Genomic DNA, 25167 nt, shown 5'->3' on the forward strand with positions numbered 1-25167 from the left:
TCAAGCTCCCTCTACTGGACCATTTTGCTTTTGTTGGTATAGAGGACAATCAAAGATGGAGAGACACACTGTTCACTTCAGATAGGGATATAGTATTGAAGTAACTGTTTTTGATAAACAGCAAAAGTTATATTAGAATAAAACTTATATTAGGGCTACAAAGATGATCAGAGGACTGGAGCACCTCTCTTGTGAAGAAATAATGAGAGCATTGTGGTTGTTTTGCCTGAAGAAGAAAGAACCTTATTGTTCCCTTTCAATACTTAAAGGGGGGCTTATCAGAAAGATGGAGAGGGATTTTTTTACCAGGGCCTGTAGTGACTGCACAAGGAATAATGATTTAAAACTGTGAGTGGGTCTAGATTGGATATGTGGAAGACGCTTTTTACAGTGAGGGTGGTGAGATACTGGAACTGGTTGCCAGAGAAGCTGCAGATGTGTGATTACTGGTGTTCAAGGTCATGTTGGATGAGGCTTTGAGCAATCTGATGTAATGAAAGATGTCCCTGCCATGTCAGGTGTGTTGGGTTAGCTGTTTTTTGAAAGGTCTCTTCCTCCCCAAACTATTCTATGATCCTGTTACTAATTATCACAGGGTATTTTTTTTGAGCCTCTGTCTGCAGGAACAGAATAGTTTACAACTGTTGCTACACAACAACAATTAAATAGAAATAGTTTTGCAAGTGTTCCTCTGTCCCCCTTTCCTGGGCTGATAGAATGATCTTAATTTCTTGCATTACTGTCCACCAGCTCAAAATAAGCTCTTGGTTCTACATAGAAGTTGAAAGGACCCCAACCAATACAACATCTTTATCAATGTTGTATCTTGTTACATTTGTGTATCTGCTCATTGTAACTTGTAAAACAGTCTAGCTATTACTCAGATGACTTATTTTGCTCATCATGAATAAATAACTGAATCATTTTGAAGCCAAGATACTTGTTACTATAGAAACCACAAACATGATCATAAACATGCTCTTACTACTTGTCTTCCTAGTGTACTACAGTGACCAGTGTTAATCTCAAAAAGCTAAAAATCATGTGAGACAGCAATAACGGCTACTTTCTTTGCTTCCTTGACCCTCCATTTAAATTTTTGTGTTGTCTTCATGTTCAGAAGTTAGCCATAACATTCTGAAGGAGATACTATACTGCATAATATACAGTATGCATAATATACTGCTTCACATGATCCATGTTTAGCAGAGGTATACGAATTTCAACAAGAGCTGCAAAACCAAGAATGGTCTGAGTGTATTCAGAGGGAAGAGACATTTTTTCCAGTCCAAATGAATGCTACAAACAAATTGAATTTAATGAAAATATTGCAGAAGACTTTAATTGAAATAAAGAACAAAAGCTGAAACAAAGTTTTCTGAACAACTTTACTGGCTAATCTCAACTCATCATTCATTCTTTTTCCAGATAAAGAACAACTTGTATCACTGTTCCACTTATTGAACAAAAAAGACAAAACCAACCAACTAAAAATCCAAAATAAAAAAGCAAGCAGCAGTCTTTCCTCTGAAGTTCTTGAATCTCAGATATTTAGTAAAGTAGCTGAGAAGCAAAATATGGGATGTTGAAATATGGAAGTGGCTATTTCCAAGGTAGTATATTATTCCCCAAAGTTGTTGGTATCTCTTTGGAGCTAAATAACACTTCTATTTTTTAAATTGCTAACAACTTGAAGATAAAAATTATCTTGAATAAAAAGAAAGCTGAGAATGCCCTCAATATGATAGATGACTTGGTTTGTCTAAATTATCTCTACCTTTGAAAATTGTAAAGTATTGAATAGATTACCATTAGTAGAAAGAATTTAGGTATATCACATAAAATTAACTTTTAAAAAAATTGTTATGAAGTTAATGATTCTAGCTAATAAATCTACATATACTTATTTTCCCCAAAATCAAAGAGAATAGACTGGGAGATGTCAGCAGGTATGCAATGGGAGATTTCATTCATTCCCAGACATGTTACAGTTGTCTAATGGGTAACTTTCAGAAGCATGGTAAAAGAATTCAACTCAAAACATACTTTTTCTGAACATAATGTATACTTAGCATAATACATACTTCAGTTTCCAGTGAGGAAAGGACCTGTGTGACCCACAGACCAGTGTTGCAATATATTCTGCAATTAGTATGTAAGTAGAACAAGGTGGTAATGCCTTGGTATAATTACCATCAAATCACATTTAAGTTAAAAATTAAGTTGATGTTTATGTTAAATTTTCAGTAGCCTCTAAACATTGTAACTGGCATAACTTTTTTGTTTGAAAGGCTCAAAGAATTAGGTACACATAACTTTCAAACCATACACAGAAAATGCTTTGGCAAGACAAAGGAATATTTTCCTGACTGTTTTGCAGTGGTTAGAAAGGACCAAACCCACAGTGAATATGTATGTAATTAAAAATAGTCTGGCTTTAAACCAAATGGATATTATAATCTGCTGTTGTAATCTGAACAATCAGAGTTTATCATCAATGGATTCATATGTTTATATTTTGCTTGAATATTAACATAGACAGCAAGATTGTTGATGGTTTTTATTACTATCCTGTGAAATATACTACCCTCTTTCATGAGATCTTCAACCCTCTTATTTGTTGACATGATTATTTTCTTTTCTCCTGTATAATCTGGATCTTCTGGATATAACTCATCTCCTGGGGGTAGGAAAAAAGCTTTAGTTATATATTGCCTACCTTATTTTTCAGTCTTGATTGAGTGACACTAGCATTTTTTGAATATTCTTCAGGAGTCAAAACTCAGTGGAAATGTATTTTACAATGCAAAAGTAAAATGCTTTTAAACACTTCAGATTTAAAGATACAGCCATAAATTTCTGAAGTATCTGTCGGCGATGCTGCAGTACGCATCTGAGGTGTTGAGTGTTCCACTGTTCCTGATAATACTGATATGCTCTAATCATAGCCTGGTCAGATAGGAGTTTTATCTAATAGGTGGAGGGCAAGACAAATTGTTTTCCAAGTGTATAAAGATAGGCTACAGTAGGACTAAGAATAGGAACTGTTACTTCTGTTTTGTTGAAGATGACTGTGTTTTGCCATATAAATGCACGCTATTCTTGTGCAAGAGTGCTGATATGTTACAAATACAGAAATTCTAGAGGTTGACTGTGACCAAAAAGACAGGAGAAAGCATAACAAAAAACAAACAAAAGAAGCAGAAAATAAGTTGTAGATGTAACTTTTCTTAAGGAGAAGGCAATAATGTACATCATGATAGAATGAGAGAGTCTTAAGTAGGAAAGGGTAGAAGGGAAATGATCGCTGCCCTATCACTGCAGTTGTGAAGACTGATACTGCAGCTGTGCTTGATCCACTTGCCATTACAAAGACAAACTATAGTAAATGAGAATTCCTACTGAAAAGGACTAAATAAGAGGAGTTCTAATACATCCTTCAGATTGAAAAGTTGAAATGCTAGAATTTCTTCATAAATAAACATAAATGGCAGCCATATGGGACAATGAGATTACGAGTGACTACAGAAATAACTATGCTGTCTGTCTGAATAACTTGTCTCTGACAGTAGCCATTATCAACTGTACCAAAGGGAGCGAAACAGTAGAAAAAGTGTGCAATAACTTGACTTAAAAGAATATTTTCCTTAGAGTTATAGATGGGTTTGTCATGTAGCTTGAGTATGTATTAATTCCCAGGCTTTTAAATATTTCAAAGAACCTTCATCTGTTTACTTACCTGGCAATAGCTGAATGTAGCCATCTGAAGCGGTTAACATCACAGGCATCCAACGTTCACATCCCTCTAGAGCTCGATCAGAGCTGAACTTGTGTAACTCATGGAGTGATGAGAAGTTGCACAGCCTACACAATTCATAGAACTGAGGTGGAGGAAACCATATTTCTTCAGATTTAAAGCATTCAATGGCTTCAGGAGGTGATGACCACTGTAAGATGAGAACAAGCCTTGAAATAAGTTTCATCAGCAGATGGAAAGTATCAGTAAGTTTAAAAGCCTTTAGCAAGGAAGTCTTTACAGAAAAAGCTTGCAACAGTACACATCTTCTGAACATAATAAAACCCATGTATAAACTATACCAAAATAATAAAAAAAATTAAAAATTGAAAACATAAGAAAATACTTATTTTATAGGAAAAAATATTTACACATGCGAAGTTTGCAAATTAAAATGGAGACTGCTTTTAGGGCCTAACTAAAAATCTGCTGAAACCAACAGAAAACCTTAAACTCAATGTGAACTCAGTTAAGAGGTTGCTACTGATGCTTCAAGAATTAAAAGTACTTCTAAACATCTATTTCTGGTACACATTGTTTTTGGAGCATGAATACCCAGCTATTTGTGCTTAGTGTTCTGCATGTTTAAACTATTAGTAATCTTTGTTTCATTTCACATGGTGAAATTGAGGATATAAATGTGTGCGTAAACATTTGCAGTAGATTTATGCTGTTAACACAATTATAACAAACTCTTTTGAAGATAAGATCTCAGGTACATTTAAATTTCTGTAGCAATATCTGTTAAAAAAATAAATATAGAAACATTAGACTAAAATTGTTAGGTAAACTTTTACTGAACTGTCTGGTTTCTTGACATCTAATTTGCTTTCAAACTCTTCAGAATTCTAGAAAAACAGACCCAAATGTACCTGACCCTGAGCTGTCTTTAAGAAGTTTCTTCATGAAGTTTTTTAATTCTTCCCCCCCAATTAAAAAACATAAAAGTTAATATAGCTCCAAAAATGCTTTTAATCATTCACTATTTCAAGTTTGTATGTAACTTTGTCTTTTGTAGTTACTTGGAAGATTATTACTAGCAGTTCTTGCAGCTGTGGAACACACTGTACATACCCGGTGATCTCTCCAAGCATACTGAGTGGTAAGGGTGCAACAGCAATACTCCACTGATAATGAATGTATAAAAAGTGATGACTGTCATGGTGGAAATGATCCGAGGTGACACACATCCTATGTCATAAAACTTCAATGACCTTCCAGAAACACACTCTTCTGCCAGCAGTTACAGCTGCACGCTTGGTGGCAGTGGCAGTTCCTGATTGGAAGGAGCGATGTACAAGGGAGGGGATTACCGTGAGGATGACAACTCCCTTTCTCACACTTTACGGGAGCGTTACCGGGACGGGGAGAGAGCTAGACATTTGGGTGACTATTTAATCGCCTTTTTCCCTAGACTGTACTGGAAACAGGCCAGAGGCTCGGTGGTTTCCCTGAGGCCGGGGCGCTGAAAAGGAGGGCTGGATGGGGCAGAACCAGGGTCCCTCCTGCTTGTTGCCATTGGGGTGCTCGCACGGCCGGGCCGTGCGGCGTGGCATGCTCTTACCAGGAAGGCTGTCACCTCTTGGTCGTCCTGCGAGGTGTGGGGCGGCCGCTTCTCCAGGCAGCACAGGTAGAAAGCCGTGTCGTAGCGTCGGCCGCCGCGACCAGCCCTCCCCACGGGTGTCAGCCAGTTGCTCCACTCCTGCAGCGCCCAAATATTGGGGACGCAGTCCAGGTGCCGGCACAGCTGCAAGAAGCAGGCCGGGTCCTCCTGCACCCGGCGCCGCCACTCGCTCAGCTCCGCGGCGGGGGGCAAGCGCTCCGCTGGCAACGGGGGGGCCGGGCCGCTGCCCGCCGTCGTGCCGCGCCCCGGCACCAACAGCAAGATTCCCGCCTCCTCGAAAGTTTCCCTGATAGCGCAGATGCGGAAGGCGACTTCCCCCGGCAGCGGCGAGCCCAGCCGCTCCCGGTCGGTAGCGAAGAGCGGAGCCCGGCTGCTGCCGAGAGGCGGCGGTTTCACGAGGCCGAGCCCGCACTGAGGCGCGGCGGGCAGCAGCCCCAGCCAGTCGGCGGAGAAATCCGCCGCCTCCACCAGGCCCCCCGGGAAGACGTGGGCGCTGGGCATGAAGCCACTGCGGGAGCTCCGCTGGAGCAGCAGCAGCTCATAATCAAAGGGGCCGAGCGGGGAGCGCGGCAGCCGGGCCGGCGTGCCTGCCGCCAGCAGCAGCGTCGCCGCTTCTTTCCAGTGCCGCAGCCGCGAGTTCATCTTGAGGGGTGGAGGAGGCGGCGGCGGCCGTGGCCGCGATCGCGGTGCGGGGCCTCTCGGGCGCCACCGCCGCCTGGGTTCCCGGAGGAGCCACTGCAGCCGCAGGCGACGGGCGGGAGGGAGCCCGGCGGGCCCCCGCCGTGGCGGCGGTCAGCGGGCTCCTCCGCCGGGTGAACGCTTGGCCCGCCCAGAGACGTGGTGGGATGGAGGCCTGTCAGAAACAGTCAGTAATGCCTCCGTCCCGATCAGCCTTAAGCCGGTAAGTAGTGTCCTCAGAGGGCAAAAGCTTAAGGAAATACAGGCACAGGGCGAATGGCTTTCAATTTACTTGAGAAACTATGGAGTAGTTTGCACTTCTGAGGTTTCATAGCACTGAGTGTATTTACAGCGTGACAAGATGTAAACCTTGAATAGCTACCTCGGACCCCAGCGTCTTCCTGAGTACTGCTGAAGGGATTGTAGTTACAGCCCCAGGAATCAGCACGGGGTCAGGAACCAAGGACGCCGATTTGTAATCGTAATAGTGCTGCTGACCCGCCAGCTGGCCTCAGAGAAATCTCCTTATCTCAATTCCACATCAAGGCATGTTGATAACAAAAATCATTTTAGGTCTTTAATTAAACATGTCATGCTCCCAGTTATTTGAATTTGTTCTAGTAGGTTTCAAAGAGGAGGAGTATGTAGCATTTTGATTAATTTTTATTTTAGACATCTTCTGTTTTGAGGCTTTTACGTACCTTGTTACCTGAAAAAAAGATATATTCAGGCAGGATAGCAAAACTTTGAAAAGGTCCCTTGAACAGACATTTTACTTGAGGAAACATTTTATTTTGTTAATTTAACATTTGATTTTGATTCTTTGATTTAATCATATATTGGGTTTTTTGAATTTGTAAGGTGTTTAAGCAGAAGAAAGCTGATGACGTAGGTTAAGAAATTTTGTAAGAATGTTATTTGCATGTAACGTGGAGAATCCTCTACTCATAATTATTCTTTTGCTGGATTCCATTTGGCAAATACCCACGTACCTGCACATGCCTCTGACAACTTCTTCATTTTGTTTTCTATTTGACTGTGTACTTCACGCCTGTGGGATGTGGCTCACCATGACCAAAATTATGTTTAGAGGCAATTAAATCAGTGGGATGCTGGAATATGTCAGTTGACAAAAGCAAAAATTCAGTCAAGGTCTACACGGACACAGCTGGGCCGTAAGGTCATCCTGATGCCAGGCTGCAGTGGGCAGAGAAAAGGTCAGCCAGCCAACTGATTACACTAAAACGGGCAGAACACCAGCTGCGATATAGCCACACAATGTGCAAGTCTCCCTCTCCTTCCTTGTGACCAAATATACAAGCAAATCAGGACATCTTGTAACTGTAGCCTCCTTTTTCATACTAATTTACTCATTATTGCTCATCAGTGATTACCACCTCAGGCAAGGGAAGCATAAGGTCCACTAATGTGGACTGTTCCCTAGTAGAAGGCGTTTTGAACCTAAAATCATGATGTTCGCCTTGTATTTGTTTGCCTTTGGCACTCTTAGTACGGTTATCTATTTTACTGTGTGAAGTATACATCTTGTTAGGAATGTGCTTTGCCTAAAAGCTGCTTTACTGATGAAATATTAATAAACTACTGAGGTTTTTGAAGATTTAACATCCAATGAGCTTGATGGCTGATCAAAAAGATTTAGGGTCCATAATGGCATTTTTAGTAGAAAGTACTCATGTACCAGTAACGAACAGCACCATTTTCAAATCACTTGTAGCATCAGCACATATACAAAACTGTCTTACTATGGCAAAAATATAATGTCTTATATCCTGCAACACTATTTCAGAGCATCTTTAGGAAAAGCTCATAATAGAGAATAGTGCAGATTATATTGTTATCTTAAGTTTCTAAATGGAATGTTTTTGTATTTTCTTTTACCTAGTGCAGTCTAAAGTCTTACAAGTGTTAGTATGTAGAGCAGGGATATTCTGGGAAACAATTCCTCTGGTTTCACTGGTATCCACGGTATTAAATTTAGCAGATCTAATTTCATAGGCATTCTTGCATGGGGAGTGGAAATTGAATGTGTGGCTGGCATATTTGCTTCTGTTTCCAACCTCAGACACATACAGAATAGCAGGACTGTTGGTAGACAACTAGTAGTGTGGTTATAGCATTGTTCATGACCGTTGTCAGCATCTGAAGCAGTCCTTTGGGACTAAAGACAGCCAAGTGGAAATTAAGGCAAATATTATTCTCTATGCCAGTGAGTGTTTCTGATATTCAGAAAATCTATGAGCAAAGACCAAGGGTGCAAAGGGATGTTTTATCCCCCTCTAGTTTCCTACTAAGAAAGGCAAAAGCTAAGTGCTGTGAGTGTGCGTGTATCTGCTCTCTCAAAGCTATAGCTAACTTGCTGGAGATAGCTTAAATGAATAAAGAAAATGTCTTAAAGCCAAACTAGGTGTAAGGTGATCCATAAAGCATGTTTAATTTCTTCATCTCTGTCTTTGTTCAATATATTCTGCTAAAATGCAGAGCTCATTTCATTCGTACTTAAAATTTGTATAGCACTACAAGTGATTTCAGAAAGAATCAATCAGAAGTCCCCACCAGATTAAATGATTAAAAAAAAAGAATTTTTGCTAAAATTTAAGAGTCTGACTGCCTTTCATGCTTCTTGTGTGTCAGAACATACAATTGTTAACCTAATGGACCCCAAATACTTCTGTATTTCAGGTTTTTTTTCAAAAACAGATTGTGCTGTATAAATAAACCCTTTTGAAGTGATGCAAAAGTTATGTCAAATGAAACACCATAAGATTATTCCACTGATAATAATTCTTTGTGGGGTCATATTTCAGCAATGTGGAGATTACTTCAGCGTTTTTCTCTCCACTTCAGTTACTGCTTATGAGAAAAAGAAAACATTAGTTTTCAACATTGTTGAAAGAAAAAGCTTCAGGTCACTAGATATATAGAAATGATTATAACATCAGCTTTCTGGGCTTTTTGTGTGTGATTAGAATACTTAGCAATAGAATGACTTCATTCCTTTTTGTTGCGTCATTGCATAAAGTATTTTGCGTGTAGAGATCAGTGCAGATCACATCACTGGAATTAATTTCAGATGAAAAACAAAGTTTGCCATTATTTCACAATTTAATTTGGTTTACATGCTATCCTGTGAGTTGGGGATGATTACACTAAGTCAGTTCTTCGTTTAATTTATATACATCTAGCAGAAGCTTTGTCCCTATGCAGATGTAGTGTCTACTATATCAAACAAATTGTTACAACCTCAAGTATCAAAAAATTAGATTTCACTGACGATGTTTACCACTTCTTAAAGTGGCTTATTTCAAAATTACATTCTAAAGCTTTTAGATTGTTTAGCTCATTATAATATCAATGAAGAGGCAGACAAGTAATATAAAAAGTAAATAGGTGATTCATTGTATAGTTTTCCAAGTATTGTGTCTGAAATTTGAATAAATGTCAAATCTAGGAAATGCAGGTTTATAATTACAGCACCATTATACAGATTGACTAAAAAGAAAAATAAAAAATACAGCTATCTTTATATAAAATTTTCCCACAAATCAAAGTAGATCAGAAAACTAGGTTACAAATAGTATTAACAACTGGAAACATTGTACTTCCAACAGACGCATAATGGATTATATGTCTTATGCAAACTGAAATTATGGTTCTAATTCTGCAGTTTTTAATTACGTGAATAGTCTTCACACATCTTATTTCTCACTAAACTGAGTGGTGATGGCTTATATGAGTAATGATTCAGACCGCTCCCTCTAGGACCCAGAACTCAAATGTGTATTTATATATAAAGTTACACATGCAATTAGCATGTTAGATTAAGTTGCTAAGGGAGTATCATGTTTGGTGTGTCTGGTACTCCTCAGTCATTTTATATGGTATAAATAGTTAAATGTTTTCTTTTGTCGTCTTTTCTCACTTCCACCTTTCTTACTTGTTTTTCCCCAAGGTTTATGCTATTTATATATAGATTCTTCCAGATCATACAAAGGAATTGCCTTTGAATTTTTAAATAATTTTTTTTTTCTCAAGGCAATTATACATGGCTGTATGACCTGATGTTTACAAAACCCCCATGATTTTTGAAGTCATGTTTTAGGCTATGTAATTCCTTAATGCTGTGACACATCAATGAGTTCGACTGTGTATCTTCTTTGAACATCTGTGTGCAAGAGACAGGCTTGACTGATCATAGACTTCAGTGATTGTTTTAATGCATAGTGGAAAACTGACCAAAATAACAGACCACACATTTATACTGTGATTGTGACTTCCATTTCTGTGCACTTGAATTACAACTAGCTTTTAGAGGACTTGTTAGTTTGTTTAATTTAGTGGAGATGGTATTAGTAAGTATATGATAAATAATGTCATGCAATACAGTGTAAATGAAAGAAAACATTCAGTTCAATCAAACACCACACACACACCCCCACCCCACCCCCAGCCCTTTGGAGGCTCAAGAAATCAATTTCTGGCACTTAGGAAAACCACAGTAGATATTCTGACAAAATTACTGGAATTGAGCAATAAACATAATTGCTTTTGCTAACTACCCTCGGTGGGTGACAGATTTTCAAAGATGCTGTAATTTTATTTGTATTTGCTTATATGGCTTCTAGTCACATTGCTTCCAGCATGAAATGCTTCTGCTTGGCTGTATGAGAAGATGCAGAAGAGCCTTCTTGCTGGTTAAGTGCCATGTGACTTTTCACCTTTCCACAGGTTTAATCAGTGGTAGCTGATTAAGCTACATTTCCAACTGCATCACAGTACTGCAGCAGCAAGCTGTCAGGATGGATGACAGAATCCAGCCTTCCAGGAGCACCTTCTTCCAATAGAAAGTCCCTTGTAGTGTGAAACAGAGAGAGAGAAAAGGGTTGTTTTTTGTAAAACTGCTATCAATGTGTAGCAAATCAAAATATTTTTACTCTTATTCTGTATTGAGTTAATCAGGCAATGGGTAGTCACTTTCACTCAGGGATATATTAATATTGTTTGTCCCACTGAGTATAAGATACCTTCTTATAGAGGAGCTATAGTTTAACATTGTGATGCTGTTATATTTAACAAAAAGCGTAGTTTACTAACATAAGATGAAGATGTATTTACTACACACATCCATCTCCTTCCTTTTCTTGTCCTTTCCTCAACACATGCAGATAATTTTATATGAAAGACATTCTTGTCTAATCCCACTTTTATTGTATGCTTACCATAGCAAATGCTGCTCACGTGTAGAGTTCTATTTTGTCCAGATCTCTTCCTGCATTAAAAGACTTACATAATCGTATTGAGAGAAAGCACTTAGAGATCTGTAATCCACCGGTTTTACTGAATGACTTTTTACATAATGAAAATGTGTGAAGGGTAAATATGTTGACTAGGAGTCCCATTAGCACTGAAATATAAAGTATTTCTGGAAAATATACATAAATACCACAAACCTTATAAGAGAAGAAAGCCCATAACCAATTTTTTCAGACTACAAACAATAATCATGTGTTTAATTTTTAATCTGAAAGCTAACGACATCAGTCATTTACTCTTTTTAAATAATTGCATTCATGTAAAAAATATTTTCATATTTACATGAAGAATTTTAAAACATTTTGTTTCATGTTTGTAATGTTGAAGTTTCATGTTACATTGCTTGCAACGTAAGCAGAATCACTTTAATTACGATTCTGTGTTCATTTTGTTAGTAAACTAAAAGACGGTGTAGAGTGTTTTTATGCTGGTGGACTGGAAGTCCTGGAACAAAATTACAAATTGCTGCATTTAACAGACTCAGTTCCGATAGTTTGATACAACTGTTGATAGTTGTTGCTATCAATACTGCAGGACCAATTTTCACACTCCTTAGGTTGTGTGTATCTTTTGCTAAAGTAAATGCAAGCTTTGCTGGCTGAAAGGGGGCAGAGTTTGGATCGTAACGCAGTGAGGATCTAAGAAGTTAGTCTAGTCTAGGATGTTCTCCACTGTTCAATTGCCTGAGCCAATGGTTCAGTACTTTACTCAACAACACTGAACAAGCAGTGCTGAAGGCAATGTCGTCTCCATTATCCTAAATGTTATTGTAGCTGTTTCCTCAGGCAGAGATTTCTTGACTTTTCAGACTGCTGATTCACTATATTCAACTTTGGGAGCTTGAGAAGGGTGCATTTATGTAAAGAAAATTATAATGAGAGACCTTAGCATGTTACTTTTATTCCTATGGTTAAAATAGGACCTTTTTGTTTAGAAGAGCTTACTGACAAGCTGTATTAATGTTCCAGTTTTTGTTTGGTTTTAATTACTGCTGCAAGCCAACCAGTAAGTTATAAGAACATACTTTATTTTAAGTTAAATAAATAGTAACAGTAACAAGTTTGAATTATTCAAAGTGTAGAAAATACCACCCATGCACAGGCAAAACCAGTGTAATTCAAGTCAGGAATAAGATTTTAGTATACAGCAAATTTAATGTGTGTATCCTGTGAATAAAGACAAAAGAACTTAAGTGGAACAACATTGAAATTAAGCAATGATCATCTTCTGTACTGAAAACACAGTAACATTCTCATTCACTGACCAGCATGAGAGTATCTGCATTTTACTCATGCTATTTAAATATTGAGTATTTTGAAGTTCGACTTCGCATTTTTCATTTACAAAAATAGCATTTCCAGTCTCCTTCCAGTTGCATTCCAGTGGGGAAAAAAATGAAGACTGCAAATCTACAACATGTATTTATTTCTTAATTTAAAAGAAGCAGTAGACCTTTTGGGCAATGGTAGTTTCATCTTGCTTTAATTTTGTGCGCTGCTGTGCCTGAACTCTGTCACATTGAGTGTACACTTGGATCAAGTGTGGGAGATTAATGGCAGGAACATTACCCATTTAGATGGTGCCAATCCTCTGTTAGAATTCTATTTAATCTTTTAATTTCAGATAGCCTAAGTATAAGATGATACAGATTTTTAGGAACAAACTAATGATGAATAAATCTGCAGCCAGATTTGTCTTAAGATTTGAAAATACATTATTTTTCCAAGGTCCAATCCTTTAAATACTAATCGTGTGCATATTCATAATGAAGCAAGACTTACATAATTATAGGCTATTCCTATGAATTCTTTGAGTCCTATATCCAAATTCCAAAAAATGCAACGGCCTGAAAACTTACCAACTTGCTGAGGCTTGCTTTTGAAGATGAGAGATTACCTATTCTTAAAAATTCTTCTATGCAACTAACCGTGGATAATCAGTATACCCACTTCAGGATACTAAGATACAAGATAATGAATGCTGTAGGTGTTACCATGTACTTATCCGCCAGAAACCAGACTTGCATTACTGGGATTTTCAGAACATGTGGTTAAACGCTCTGATTTCCAAAGGAACATGGAGTTTTCAAGAAGCACAGAATAGAGTCCGACTTCTTATCCATCTTCCTGTGAATTAAGTAAAAGGAGAGTGCAAAGAGTGAAAATATCCACAAATCCTTAGTGACTAGTGGTGGCAATCCAAATATGTACATTCACTTGCAGCTTTTGCTGTATTTTCCATAAATATGTTTACTCAATATGATTGTGAAGGAGATAATCTAATTTAAGTCAACACACAGCAATTACACCTTGTCTAGACAGACTGAAACAGTAGCACTGATAAATACAGGCTTGACTTCGTTAGAATGCTGCCAGGGATCTCTACAAACCTAGATTAACTACGTATAAAACACATCCTATGGAATGAGTGAAATACAGTAGAAAGGAATGCGGAGTCATCTTATAAAACTGTGAATTCCCACAAGAACGGAGCTAGACTGGATCATTGTGCAGAACTCACGTTATCCTTCAACATAATGATAGTCTATAGCCTTTAATTCAGGCCTCCACTTACTGTTTTTCCTGACCTATGTTATTTTTTTCTCATGTACAAGTGACCGGATTCAAATTTGTCATACGCTTTTCCTCCCCAAATCCAGTTCTCTTAAGTTTTAAGGAATAAGCTGTTTGCTGCAGTTTTTCAAAGGATGTTTAGTTCTCGACTCAAAAATATTAGCTCGTTTTGAGTGTTCTCCACATAATTTTATTTAAGAAGCATGAAGACTATTGTCTAGTAACTTCACAAAACTTGTCCAATTATTACTTTTTCATAATGTGCCCATAATAATCAATGCAGAAGAATGAGAACTTACTAAACCCCCAGTATTACAGAGTCTTTCTATTTGCCTGAGGAGTGCCTCATACACCTATGGCACTACAAAGTGTGTGTTCACAGTAACAGAAGACATTTCCATAAGTTACATAATAAATACCATAACACATAGGTCCTTGTAGAAGCCGTTGTAGGGCTTCTCTGCAAAGTTAGTGTCTGTCCCCCCAGTTTTACATTTAAACATTGACAATTTTACAGGGAAGCAGTTGGAAGTTTTATGCTACTCCTGTATTTACCTCCCAAAATTGCAGTGTATCAAATTGGACCAATCCTGCAGGCTTCCTGTTTCCCAAATGATTAATGAGACATGAATGAGATATGAAACTGAGACACATTTTTAGCTTTGTCTGGATTTCTGCAAAGAATTCAGGAGCTTGCAGAAATGTCACTGCACATATACAGGCATCAGTCCCTGCCTGTTAACGTGAGAAGGGATCTCTTTTTGGATTATTAGAAAGGTCTGCTTTAACTCAACTTCATTTCTGTTTGCCAGAATTTCTTTTCAAAAATTACTGCTGCTGCTGCTGCTGCGAGTAGATTCATAGTCAATTGTGGAGTGCAGACTGTTTGCTTCTACAGAAAGAAAAATTTAAACCAGTGGCAAGATTCAGCCTTTCTGTAGGGGAAGGCAAAATCGTGGTAAATGAGGATGAGAACCATGAGACTTGCTAGTATTTTTCCGAATATGCAACTCTCCCTTTTTTCTCTCTGGATTTGGAAAGCCATTAGTCATTCGCATATGCTGTGCCAACCCATGCAACTGGGTTCTGTACAATCCAGTCTAAATCAACAAACAGTATTTGGTATCAAACATTGCTCGTTCTGTTTTCTCCGTCCTCCTCCACACTTCCCCTCTCCCTAGCCATTAACTTCTAAAATAGATTGTTTACATTCTTTTATTGGGGTCCATCCTTCTCCTCTTACTCCACTGAAATAATATTTTGTGTATTTAATGAAAAAAAAGCATCCTATTGGCTTTGTCGGACAAAACACCTGTGTTAGCCTCCAGGTTTGTGTTACTCTCAAATACTGTAAACAGTGACCAGCAGCAAACACCAGAGCCTATTCAAGAACAAAAAATACAGGCTTCTGAGAATAGTGCTCTATTAATAGCACACAAATCCCTGTTATAGCCAGTAGTGATAATACTCTGATACTTCACAGTTAACTGTTACAAGTCCAGCAGATGAAGACATCCTATTCTGCAGGCTGATTTGCATCTCTTTTCTTCAAAAAGCAAGAAGAAACAAATCGTGCGTTTTAGGATATTGAGAGGCAAACGTTTTGCTTGGTTTTTTTCAAGTGCTAGGTTTAAATTCACAGCTCATCCAAGTGACCTGTTTTGAAATTAAAGGTGAGGCATGAAACACTCCCAGGACAGACCAGAGGGGGATCGCTCTTGTCAGAGCCTGCACCACCCTAAGAGAGTTTTACCACACACACTGCCAGGACAATAGCGATAATGAGCACAGCGGAGAAAATAATCCCAGCTAGAATTTTGCTGATATCGCAGAAGGATTTATTTTCCTCCACAGAGATCATGCCAATAGAAGAAGCGCCCACGCTGATGGTGGATTTTAGTTCAGCCCCTGGGTCTTGCTTAGCCTCTACTGTCCACTGGGGGACATTGACCTTCATTTCCATCTCGTACATCATCTCTCCTACCTGGTTGATTTCGTTCTCAAGGTCTTTCAAATCCACCACGTCTATATTGTGCTCAGCCTCGTATTTCATGTTCTGGACGCTCATCGCCCTGGCAGCCACACCAGAGGTTCCCCCACTCATGCCTGTCTGGATCAGGTGCTTTTTGGGGACGTTTAGTGGGAACTCGTGGCCCAGCTCCAGGGCTCTCCTCATGTCGATCTCCAGGATCTCTAGGCACGTGGAGAAAATCACCCATAGCCTCTCGAACTCGGCTTTATCTTCTTTACTCACGGTTTTGTCCTTCAGGACCGTGGTGAGCTTGTTCCTGTTGGCCACCGCTAGCTCCTGGGCTTTCTGCCGGGTTTTTTTGAGCTCCTCCCGCAGGTTCTGGGAGTCCGAGGTGCCGCCGATGGTCAGCACCATGTGCCGGTAGCAAGCGGTCACTTTGTTGAGCGCGTCCAGCAGCGCTTTGCATTCCTCCTTCACCATGGTCCCGGCGGCGGTGCGGGGCTGCGTCCCCGCCGCTCTGCCCTCCTGCCGCTCCGCCCCGATTACCCGGTGCCGGGACCAGGGAGCCGCCAAAGCCGGACGCTACCAGCGCACATGGCAAGCGGTAGCCTCGGGTCGCGCATGCAGTCGGCACCTTCTTACCCGCCTCGCGTCCTCGCCGGCTGCTCAGGCGGCGCCGACGCCTCTGGAAGCCCGGGCGGGCTGCGGGGGTCCCCGGGGGGCAGGCAGCATCGCTCCCCGCCTGCTACTGCCACCGTGCAGGAGAACCGGGGCGGCTCATTCCGCACCGCGCTGAACGGCAGCCAGAGCTTCCAGCGATCGGGCGCCGCTTTTTGAAAAGTGCCGAACGCCGAGGAGGGAGGAGAAAAAAAATACGCGAAGTGTAAAGCTCAGGAGAAGGAGAGCCGGGAGCTGGCGGGCCCCGGGAGCTGGCGGGCCCCGGCCGCCGCTCGCCTCTAACTCGTCCCAGCTGGGCGTCCGCGGAGTCACATGGCGCCGCGCGCGGAGCGCCCGCGGTCTCCCGGGCGCGGCCCGGCCCTATAAGCCCTCGCAGGCCCCGCCTCCGCAGGCTCTGACCCCGCGGCGGCTGCCCGGCTCTTCGCTTGCTCCCTGGCCATTGGCTTCGTGTGGCATCGCCGCCGCGCCGGGCCCGCCCTGGATCCCGGTAGGGCTTGGCTGAGGCGCGGAGCGCTTGGGGGAGGTGGGCCGCCAGCGGCTCTCTGCGGCCGGGGAGGAAGGGAGGCAATGTTGTCGGTGTAAGTAGCGCTCCCGCCTCGGGCGCCCCCGGCCCGCTGCTCGGCGGGAGGATGGCTTCCCGCGGCGCCGAAGGGAGCGCGCGGTTGCGGGGCCTGTCCTAGGGAGCCGCCTGGCCCGTGAGGCAGCCGCCGCCCCGCCGTCGGGGTGCCTTCCCGGCGGTGCCCTCCCGCCCCTCTGTGGCGGAGGGAGGGGGGCAGGGCGCGGCTGCGGCCTGGTCTCCGTGCGGCGGGCGGGGGCTCTGCCGGCCTCGGCCGCGGCCTGCTCCCGGGCTGGGGCTGCGGCACGGAGCCGCCGAACTCGTGCGGGGTGACGGGGGGGGGGCCTGTGGCGGGGGTCGGGTCGTGCTTGCTCCCGTGCCGTTCGGGGAACGAACAGGTGGCACTTGTCAGGGCCTGTGGTCTCTCTGGAACCTGCCTTCCATCCCGCTCCTGTCCTGGGGCAAGGTGGCAGAAACGTTTAATGTGTTGTTGAGCTTCATTTAACCCGGGCTATGTAGGTTATTTATCTGAATTCAGTGCTGTCGGACTCAACCAGACTTCACGGTGCAGTGGGTGTCCTGGAGTGTCGCAGGCACTCCACAGCAGTGCTGGGGGAGAGAACTCCTGTTGTCCTCGCTTCTTGCATGAGGTGTTAAGGCAGCCAGTGGGAAGAGCTGGTGTGCGATCCAGAATGTCTGCAGCTAGCTCAAGTCAAGTGATTGTACATCAGGAAGTCTAGGAAACACACTAGTTCCTCACCGGGAGGAATGATGCTTCACAGACTAGCCTTGTGAACATGCTGAAGTACAATATAATGATCAGTGATGGACACTAGGCTGTGTTCATATATACATCTGGACCTTCTAGAAGGACAGAATTGACGATGAGTGCTACATAGTAAACTATGTTGGCTCTAGCACGTAATGTGTCTTTTCCAAAGTGGCCTTCTGGAGATCTTGCTTGTCCTAACATATGCTACTACATATTCCTCAATATTTGTGGGTAACTGAATGGTTTTCTGATGCTATAGTAACTTGAAAAAGCTGTGAAGGCATACTCCCCTGAGAAGGGGGAGTTTGACCCTTTTGCTTATCATGCCACCCCTGTAAGTGCAGCACGTGCTATGAGCAAAGTAATTTGCTAGGAGGAGCAGAGTCCAGACTGGCTTTCTGGTGCTGAGCCCAGACTGAAGAGTTTTGTCTAGATATGTTCTATCTTCTGGAGGATCTTGGTAACTTGGACTCCACTGGCTCTGTTTTTTCTGTTCTGCCTTAATTTTGGCCCTAATTCTAAGCCATACGTGGCTTCTGCTGCAGGTTGCCACCTGTGGATGGAACTATCTTTTAACTGCTGTAGGCTGCCTAGTTACTAGAGAGTAGACTGAGTAACTCTAGCAATTTGTGTGTTGGTAGCCTAGAAGCAGCAAATTGATGTTTGTTTCCTTGCAGGAATAAAGAAACACAGGATGATTTTGACCTGATTGTAAGTGAAGTCTTATAATTGCTTAATCATTGTCAGGTGGAAAAAGGATTAGCTCTGGGTTTGAGTCTGACTTAAGTGTTAAGTTTATTGCTAACTAAATTATGCATATTTGTGTTTGTGTTTAGTAGCTGTGTTTAAAGTCTGCCACATATCACTAAAGTTACTGTTTGTTGTGGCACATCAGAGTCTTGAAACTGCTTCTCTGAAAGTAACTGAAAAGGGGAGGGGGGTTTTGTTTCAGGAACATGTGACTACTTAAACCTGAAGGTGGCAGCAGTTATAATCTGTATCAGATAATGCCTAAATACATCTTTAGGTGGGTCATGTGGGAAGAAAGAGGCTGTTATTTAGATTAGTTCTAAATTAAGTTTAGCTGCATGCAATTATCCAGTTTGGGTAGGTTGTGGAAACTCTCTTAAAATTGTAGTTTGTCAAACAGGCATGATGCTCTGAAAATCCACATCTTGATACCACTTTCAAACAAGATGCTGATTAGCCAAAATATTGTCCTGGGCAAACTATTAGGATGGAGTGTAAAAATCCTTAGGAGTGAATTAGGAAGCAGCATAATGAGTAGGAAGAGAAATGTATTTCCTTGTTCTGTAGAAATGCTTTCTTGCAATAGCTCTCAATGACCATATTCTCCCTATTCCAGTACCCTTAAAAATGTTTACAAAGTATTTTGTGATGTTTCTTGAACATCACTACTTGTTAAATGCTACATCCTTGTTTTAATAGACTTCTAAGTAGAATTTTAGATCAATACAAGTCTGTCTTGTTTAAATGGTTGGTAAGCCTTGTCTGATGGGCTTGCTTTTGGAGTAAGCTCATAGACTGAATTCAGTCTGTAGAATGCTGTGGCCTGGGAGTGTTTGAAGCCACTCTGAGGTGAGAAGGGAAAATAAGGATGGAATACAGTGAAAATGAAATATGACATCAATCACCTCCCTCCCCCGATAACTGATAACACTATGCAACTTCCTTCAATAATCACTCTGATTTGCTTTCTGCCAAGCATTGTGCCGGTAAAGTGGCTTGAGGATTTGATCCATAACAAGAATCTTAATTTATATTATGGAAGAATGTTAGACTGATGTGTCTGTGTCATTGTGTTTACTGTCAGGAAGTTCTTAATTACCTCAGGCTGGTGTATGGTGCATTATGTAGCAGCAGAACACCAGTGGTGGTTAAAATAATTTATTTTGCTAGTTGAAGTTACCTTCTATATTGTGTTCCAGCCTTCCTTACCCTTGCTTTGCTCCCTAAAGGAGAGAACTAGTGTAAATCTACAATGTTTTTCATAACTAGATATTCTAGTAGTGGTCTGATGTTTAAGTTTCTTGCAATGATGAGGTAAGACTTAGTGCTGGCCTGCAAAGACTTCTTTTTTCTATTGATATGTACAGAGAATGAATTAAATTCCTGTCCGGTTGTCTGGTTTAAGAACAATCTGAACTAAGGTAAATGGAGTATAGGGTGGCTGGCTTTGGTTCCCTTGTGGGTGGCCTGTGCTGGGTCTGATCCTGCGTACTTGGTTTCTTTACAGAATTGCCACTAGTCTTGGCGTTGGTATCAGTCTTAGATGGTCCGCTGTAAACAATGGTGGTCTGTAACTCTGTAGCCAAGAAATGGCATTAACCTTCTGTAACCCACATCTCAGCAGTACAGTGTTCAGGCCCATTGCACCCTCAGTACACAGGCTGGGGAACTATACCATTATTGCCTCAGTAACTAAAAGATCAAAATAATTGGCTTAAGTAAAACACAGTTTATCCTTGTATTTCAACTCCTTATTTTTTGTTGTGTTCTCCTCCCCCCCCCCCCCCCCCCCCAAAAAAAAAAAAAGTGCATGTGCTTACACCTCTGCAAGCCTGAGGAGGTGGCGTAAATACAGCTCACTAATATTTGGATGAAGCATCCTTGTTTGAGAAGGTGTTTTGGGAACTTTGTACTTTCTGTTAATGTTTTTCCTCTAAACATGTTCCTTGTAATTGTTTATGTGGTTCACTGATCAGCACTCTCTGCACCCTGTTCCAGGGCTTGCTTGTGAATAGCTCAGGGAATCTGAGAATTTAATGCAGCTTTAATAGTGGTAAGCCAAAGAATGAAAATTCTTTGCAGCTACTCTGGATTTCTAAACCTGCAAGAATTGAGAACTGTGAATCTAGTCTCTATTCTGCTGTGGAGAATGCAGCTTGTTCCTAATACTTGGCTAATGACAAGTAAGATTATCCAGTCACTGCTGCTGATTTTTGAGATAAATTGGGAAGCTTGCCTGTTGAAGGATGAGCCACTTGTGAAAATGTACTTTCTCTGGAGGAAAGAAATAGTGACTGTAGAGAATCAAGCCAATATGTTCTCTGGCCATAAGTCTGAGACAAGAATGTGTCCACCTCAAACTGTGGTGCAAAAACTCTCTTAAAATATGAAGGGTGAACCTTGTTACTGTTTTTTAAGAATGAGCTCAGTTCTAGAGTTTACAAGATGGCGTTCATTGTGAAAAGCTGTGTGATAGACACTGTCTGCACAGTACTGCCCTGTGGCTGGCAGGTGCTGTATGGTCTCTGGGGAGGCCTGTCTGAGAAGGATGGGAGCAGTGGTAGGAGAGCTAGAGTTAGCTTGAAAAAGGGCTTGGGAGGTGTTGGGCAGAGACAAAACCGAAATCATCAGATCCTGTGCCAGCTCTAACCCTTCCTTGGAAGAAATGTGTGTCTGAAGGGGAGATGCTGAGAGAAATTGACATCTTCCTAGGATGCTGCTGCTGACCCCTCCTGTCCAGACCGTGTTCCATTGCTATCAGACTGATGTTCTGGGATCATAAAACTTAGTTTTTTCCTGGTTGCTAGGAAGCCTTGCGCTGACTGATGCAAATTCACCACTATAATCTCGTAATTTTGAGGTGTTATTCTGACATACTTCACTTTCATGAAATCAATACGACCTGCAGCTGAATCTAAAAGGGGTAGGAATAGATTGCTTCCTCCTTCGCTCCCTGGTGGTGAGCAAGGTGCATTGGAACATGTCTTGCCTGTTTTTCATAAGATGCTCAGTGTTCATCATGGGAGGGAGTAAGGTTTCTTCTGTGCTCAGAAACAGAGGAAGGATCCTGTATTTTTATTTTGAGGTGAATACTGATTTGAGGGCTCAATCCAGATTTTTACCTTTGCCTGCAAATGGCAGGTAAATACGAGGAGTAATAGCACAGATAAAACAGTGGCTGAAGTGGTAACTAGATTTTTATTTGGACTGAGACTAGTTAAATTCCGCTGTTAGTCCTGTTTGACAAGTGCTTTAAAACATGTTTAGCTTCAGCTATTCTTGCTAACAAGTGGTGCTCTTTAAGAGGGGAAAAACCCACACCGCTTCTGTTAATTTTTTAAGTCATTTAGAACTGGGAAACAATTGCTTCCTCTTAACTCTTTTTCTGTAGAGCTCAGTTTGCTAGTGTGATAAATTCACATACAAACTTTATCAGAAATGTCTATGTCTGCTACTCTGAGCTAAACACCTTTGAGTGGTAAGTTGCTGCTTGTTCTGATTTTTCTCATTATTTTAAGCATTTCAGCGAGTGGTATTCTAGTTATTGGTTTACTAAGCCTTAGTTGTTACTGTTGTGGAGTCTGCAAGCTAAGGTGAAATTGATGTCATCATGTGAAACTTCGCAGTATTTCTATGCAAGTAAAATTCAGTGAGTTTATGCTGCTTGAACATGATCTGTTAATGGATCTGGTGAAGATTTTGGAGAGCATGGCATTCTGCTTCTTTGTAGCTGGACTCTTGTGGAGACGATGCTGATGTACTTGATGTTAGCATTCCAGTGCAATGTCTGAGCTTGCTCTCCTGGAGCAATAATTTTTACCAACTTCGGCAGCTGTTTTACTGTCTTTACTCTGCCAAAGTATTATTAAAATGCATAGTGAAAATACAGAATCTTATACTGTTCAACATTGAATATGAAGTGTTTGTATACAGAATCCCTAATTCTGTTAGGAAAGTTATTTTCTCTGCAGTATGTTTTATTTGGTCTTTAACAGTGATCTGGCAGGACATTCAGAAGATGATGTGCCTAAGAATTGAGTGAATAGTTGTACAACTTGAATGGGGATGATGTAACAATGCAAATACAATGACAGCTTCTACTTTAATGGCTATTTGTCTAAATTTCAAAATGCTTCTTAAAAGGAAATGAAACCTGATAGATCTGTAAAAGGTACCTCACTTGACCATCTCTAAAGGAAAACGCCATCAATGACAAACCTTCAGTTAAATCCATGCTTAAAGTACCAAAGGTCATAAGGCTTAATTTCCAGTGTTTTGGGGGAAACAATGGTGTGCTGAGATTCCATGGTATGTTTTTTGCTTTAGTTATTTCTTATACTATTAGTTATATCATTAGATTTATCACTCTGCTCTTAACCTAGAAAGGATTTGGCTGTTTTAAGGTTATGATTGTGGGTTTTTTAAAGCAGTAACATAATGCTTATAAGATTCTCTGATCACCCAGCTTCTGTTCTTCCAGCAATTTGAGCTATTTCTGTGTTTACAGGCATGAAGCCACACACTTAAGTGATTGCATTTAAACCTTTTGTATAACATTAATACTTGTGTATTGGTTTACAGGTCAGCATGATAGAATTTAATAAACTTCATAGTGAATATGGCTTATAACAATTTTTAGTGGGTTTTCTGTTAAGTATTACACAGTTCTGGTAATGTATATAAGGCTTTGTACATTTCCTGCTTTCTTAGTAGATCTAAAGCTGCACAAGATGCAACTAGAAGAATAAGTCTATAACCTCTGGTGCCATACCCCACCCCCCCCCCCCCCCCCCCAAGTTAAATTAGGTTGAAGTTGGTTGGTCTTCTGCCAACAAACTCTCAACGGAGTGTTCTAATGCATTCCTAGAATTACAGCAATACATTAGGCAGTATTTTCAGATGCATTTAGCTTTTGGGGTGGAAAGAAATTGACAATCTCAAAAATGCCTGAGCCAAAATTTGGGGAAGCTTTAATGTACTCTCTTGATTTTGTAGACTTAATCTATTTCAGTTTAGTATAAAGTCCTTTTTCTCCTGTAATTACTTAAATTGTAGATGGTTTGTACATCCATGCTTCTGTGTGTCTGAAGAATGCTGCGGATGGGTGGAGGTCCAAGTGAATGTAGTAACTTAACTGTTTCAGTAAGCATTCCACCCTTTTTCATACCCACATTCTAATCAGATATGATAGCTATCCACTAATGTAGCACTAAGAAGATGCAGGGGTTAAGAAAGAAAGAAAAGGGAAGGAAATTCAGAATTGTGATTCTCAAAATAGCACTAATTTGGCTAGTGGTAGTGATTTCCTGCTGCGTAAGATGTATACGGTGAGCAGTTCAGAGTTTGTGTCTGCTTCTTCTCAAGGTGGGTGACAAAAACCATTATGAACTAGAAGTTTTAGCATCCTTATCGGGGTACAGCATGTTGATGGCATCTTACTTGCATTACAGTAGCTAAAATGCTAGAATTCAATATTTGAATGCAATTTCTTTTCACTCTTGCCAGAGCTCTCAAGTGTGATTCAACCCCGTCAGTAGTTCTGTAGTAAAAGAAACTACATGGCTGCCACTAAGTGTTTTAAAACCAGTTATTTGTGGTCTGTAACTCATGAACCAGGAACTGAAGATTATAATTTCAAGCTCTTCCTCTGATGGTCTGTCAACTGAAAAGATTTAAGAGCTACATCAATCATACAGACAATCATACAGCTTCATAAGCTCGGGTTTTCTGTGGCAGCTCCCCTCCTCCCATAAATCTCTTCCACCTGTTTTGCCAGGGAATGAAATGGTTTTAATTTCTTTCTAGACAAAGCTTATCAGTTGGGTTTTTGATGGTGAAATACAGGTTTCTAGATGAGGAGAATTTGTGGAATGTGTTCCTCTCCCCCTTCCTATTATGGGAAGAACTTTTTGGACTTAAAGATTCATTAAGCTGAAAATTGCTGTAGCAGTTGGAAACACTTGTGCACTGCATTTTTGTCTTGGCAGTCTCATGCTTGATTGCTGCCTTATGTCAGTGTGCTCTCTTCCCTGACACAGTACATGGTATGCTAATACCTTCTCCATCACTGTCTTGTGGGTGTCATAGCAGTCTCATCTACCACTTGACCAGGTACTGAACATGAATTCACCAAATAAAGTCAGATAAAAATGCTTCAGTGTGCCAGCTACATTAATAAAAACTTGATTTGGGAAGTGCCTTGAGACACCATATAATCTAGCCTCCTAGCTTCACTACGTCTATTATCACCTCTAGTAGACGTTTGTCTAACCGGTTCTTAAAGATTTACAACATGATACTTGATAGCTTTGCCAAGCAATCTAAAACATGTGTTTATCTTCTCTTTTGAAAGGTGTTCCTAATCTGTAATGTGAGTCTGTTTTCTTCAGCTCAGGCCTATTTCTTCTACAGATGTGGAAAAAAAGCCCTTCACTGAC

At 40.9% G+C, this 25167-nt stretch overlaps 4 protein-coding genes across 16 annotated transcripts in view; 1 reads left to right on the forward strand and 3 right to left on the reverse strand.

Moving 5' to 3' along the window:
• The window catches only part of TDRD12 (tudor domain containing 12), a 41038-nt gene extending 37158 nt beyond the window's left edge, over positions 1 to 3880 (reverse strand). For all 6 annotated transcript variants that reach the window (XR_012837548.1, XM_075765417.1, XM_075765415.1 and 3 more), the window contains exon 1: positions 3740 to 3880. The gene's annotated coding sequence lies outside the window, so the exon portion shown is untranslated. The remainder of the gene's footprint in view (positions 1 to 3739) is intronic.
• Positions 1316 to 6174, reverse strand: NUDT19 (nudix hydrolase 19). Its single transcript, XM_010299380.2, has 3 exons — positions 5361 to 6174; positions 3740 to 3947; positions 1316 to 2680 (listed from the first exon to the last, which is right to left on the reverse strand). The coding sequence occupies exons 1-3, from the start codon at positions 6060 to 6062 to the stop codon at positions 2454 to 2456; spliced, it is 1137 nt and encodes a 378-aa protein (XP_010297682.2). The 5' UTR covers positions 6063 to 6174; the 3' UTR covers positions 1316 to 2453.
• Positions 6175 to 6191: 17 nt separating this feature from the next.
• ANKRD27 (ankyrin repeat domain 27) overlaps positions 6192 to 25167 on the forward strand; it is a 57220-nt gene continuing 38244 nt past the window's right edge. For 2 of the 8 annotated variants that reach the window (XR_012837549.1, XM_075765418.1), the window contains exon 1: positions 17119 to 17139. Coding sequence is in view for 1 of the 8 variants with exons in the window: in XM_075765419.1 (XP_075621534.1) it covers positions 20907 to 20913 (7 nt within the window). In the remaining 7 variants the exon portion in view is untranslated. Of the gene's footprint in view, positions 6322 to 17034; positions 17231 to 20894; positions 20914 to 23018; positions 23039 to 25167 lie in introns of those variants that run through there. The other 6 variants (XM_075765424.1, XM_075765422.1, XM_075765425.1 and 3 more) reach the window with 6 other exon arrangements.
• RGS9BP (regulator of G protein signaling 9 binding protein) lies at positions 12436 to 16984 on the reverse strand. The gene has a single exon (XM_075765431.1). The coding sequence runs from the start codon at positions 16452 to 16454 to the stop codon at positions 15741 to 15743; it is 714 nt and encodes a 237-aa protein (XP_075621546.1). The 5' UTR covers positions 16455 to 16984; the 3' UTR covers positions 12436 to 15740.

The sequence above is a fragment of the Balearica regulorum genome, chromosome 13 (assembly GCF_011004875.1).
Source record: "Balearica regulorum gibbericeps isolate bBalReg1 chromosome 13, bBalReg1.pri, whole genome shotgun sequence".
In the NCBI taxonomy this organism is placed as follows: Eukaryota; Metazoa; Chordata; class Aves; order Gruiformes; family Gruidae; genus Balearica; species Balearica regulorum.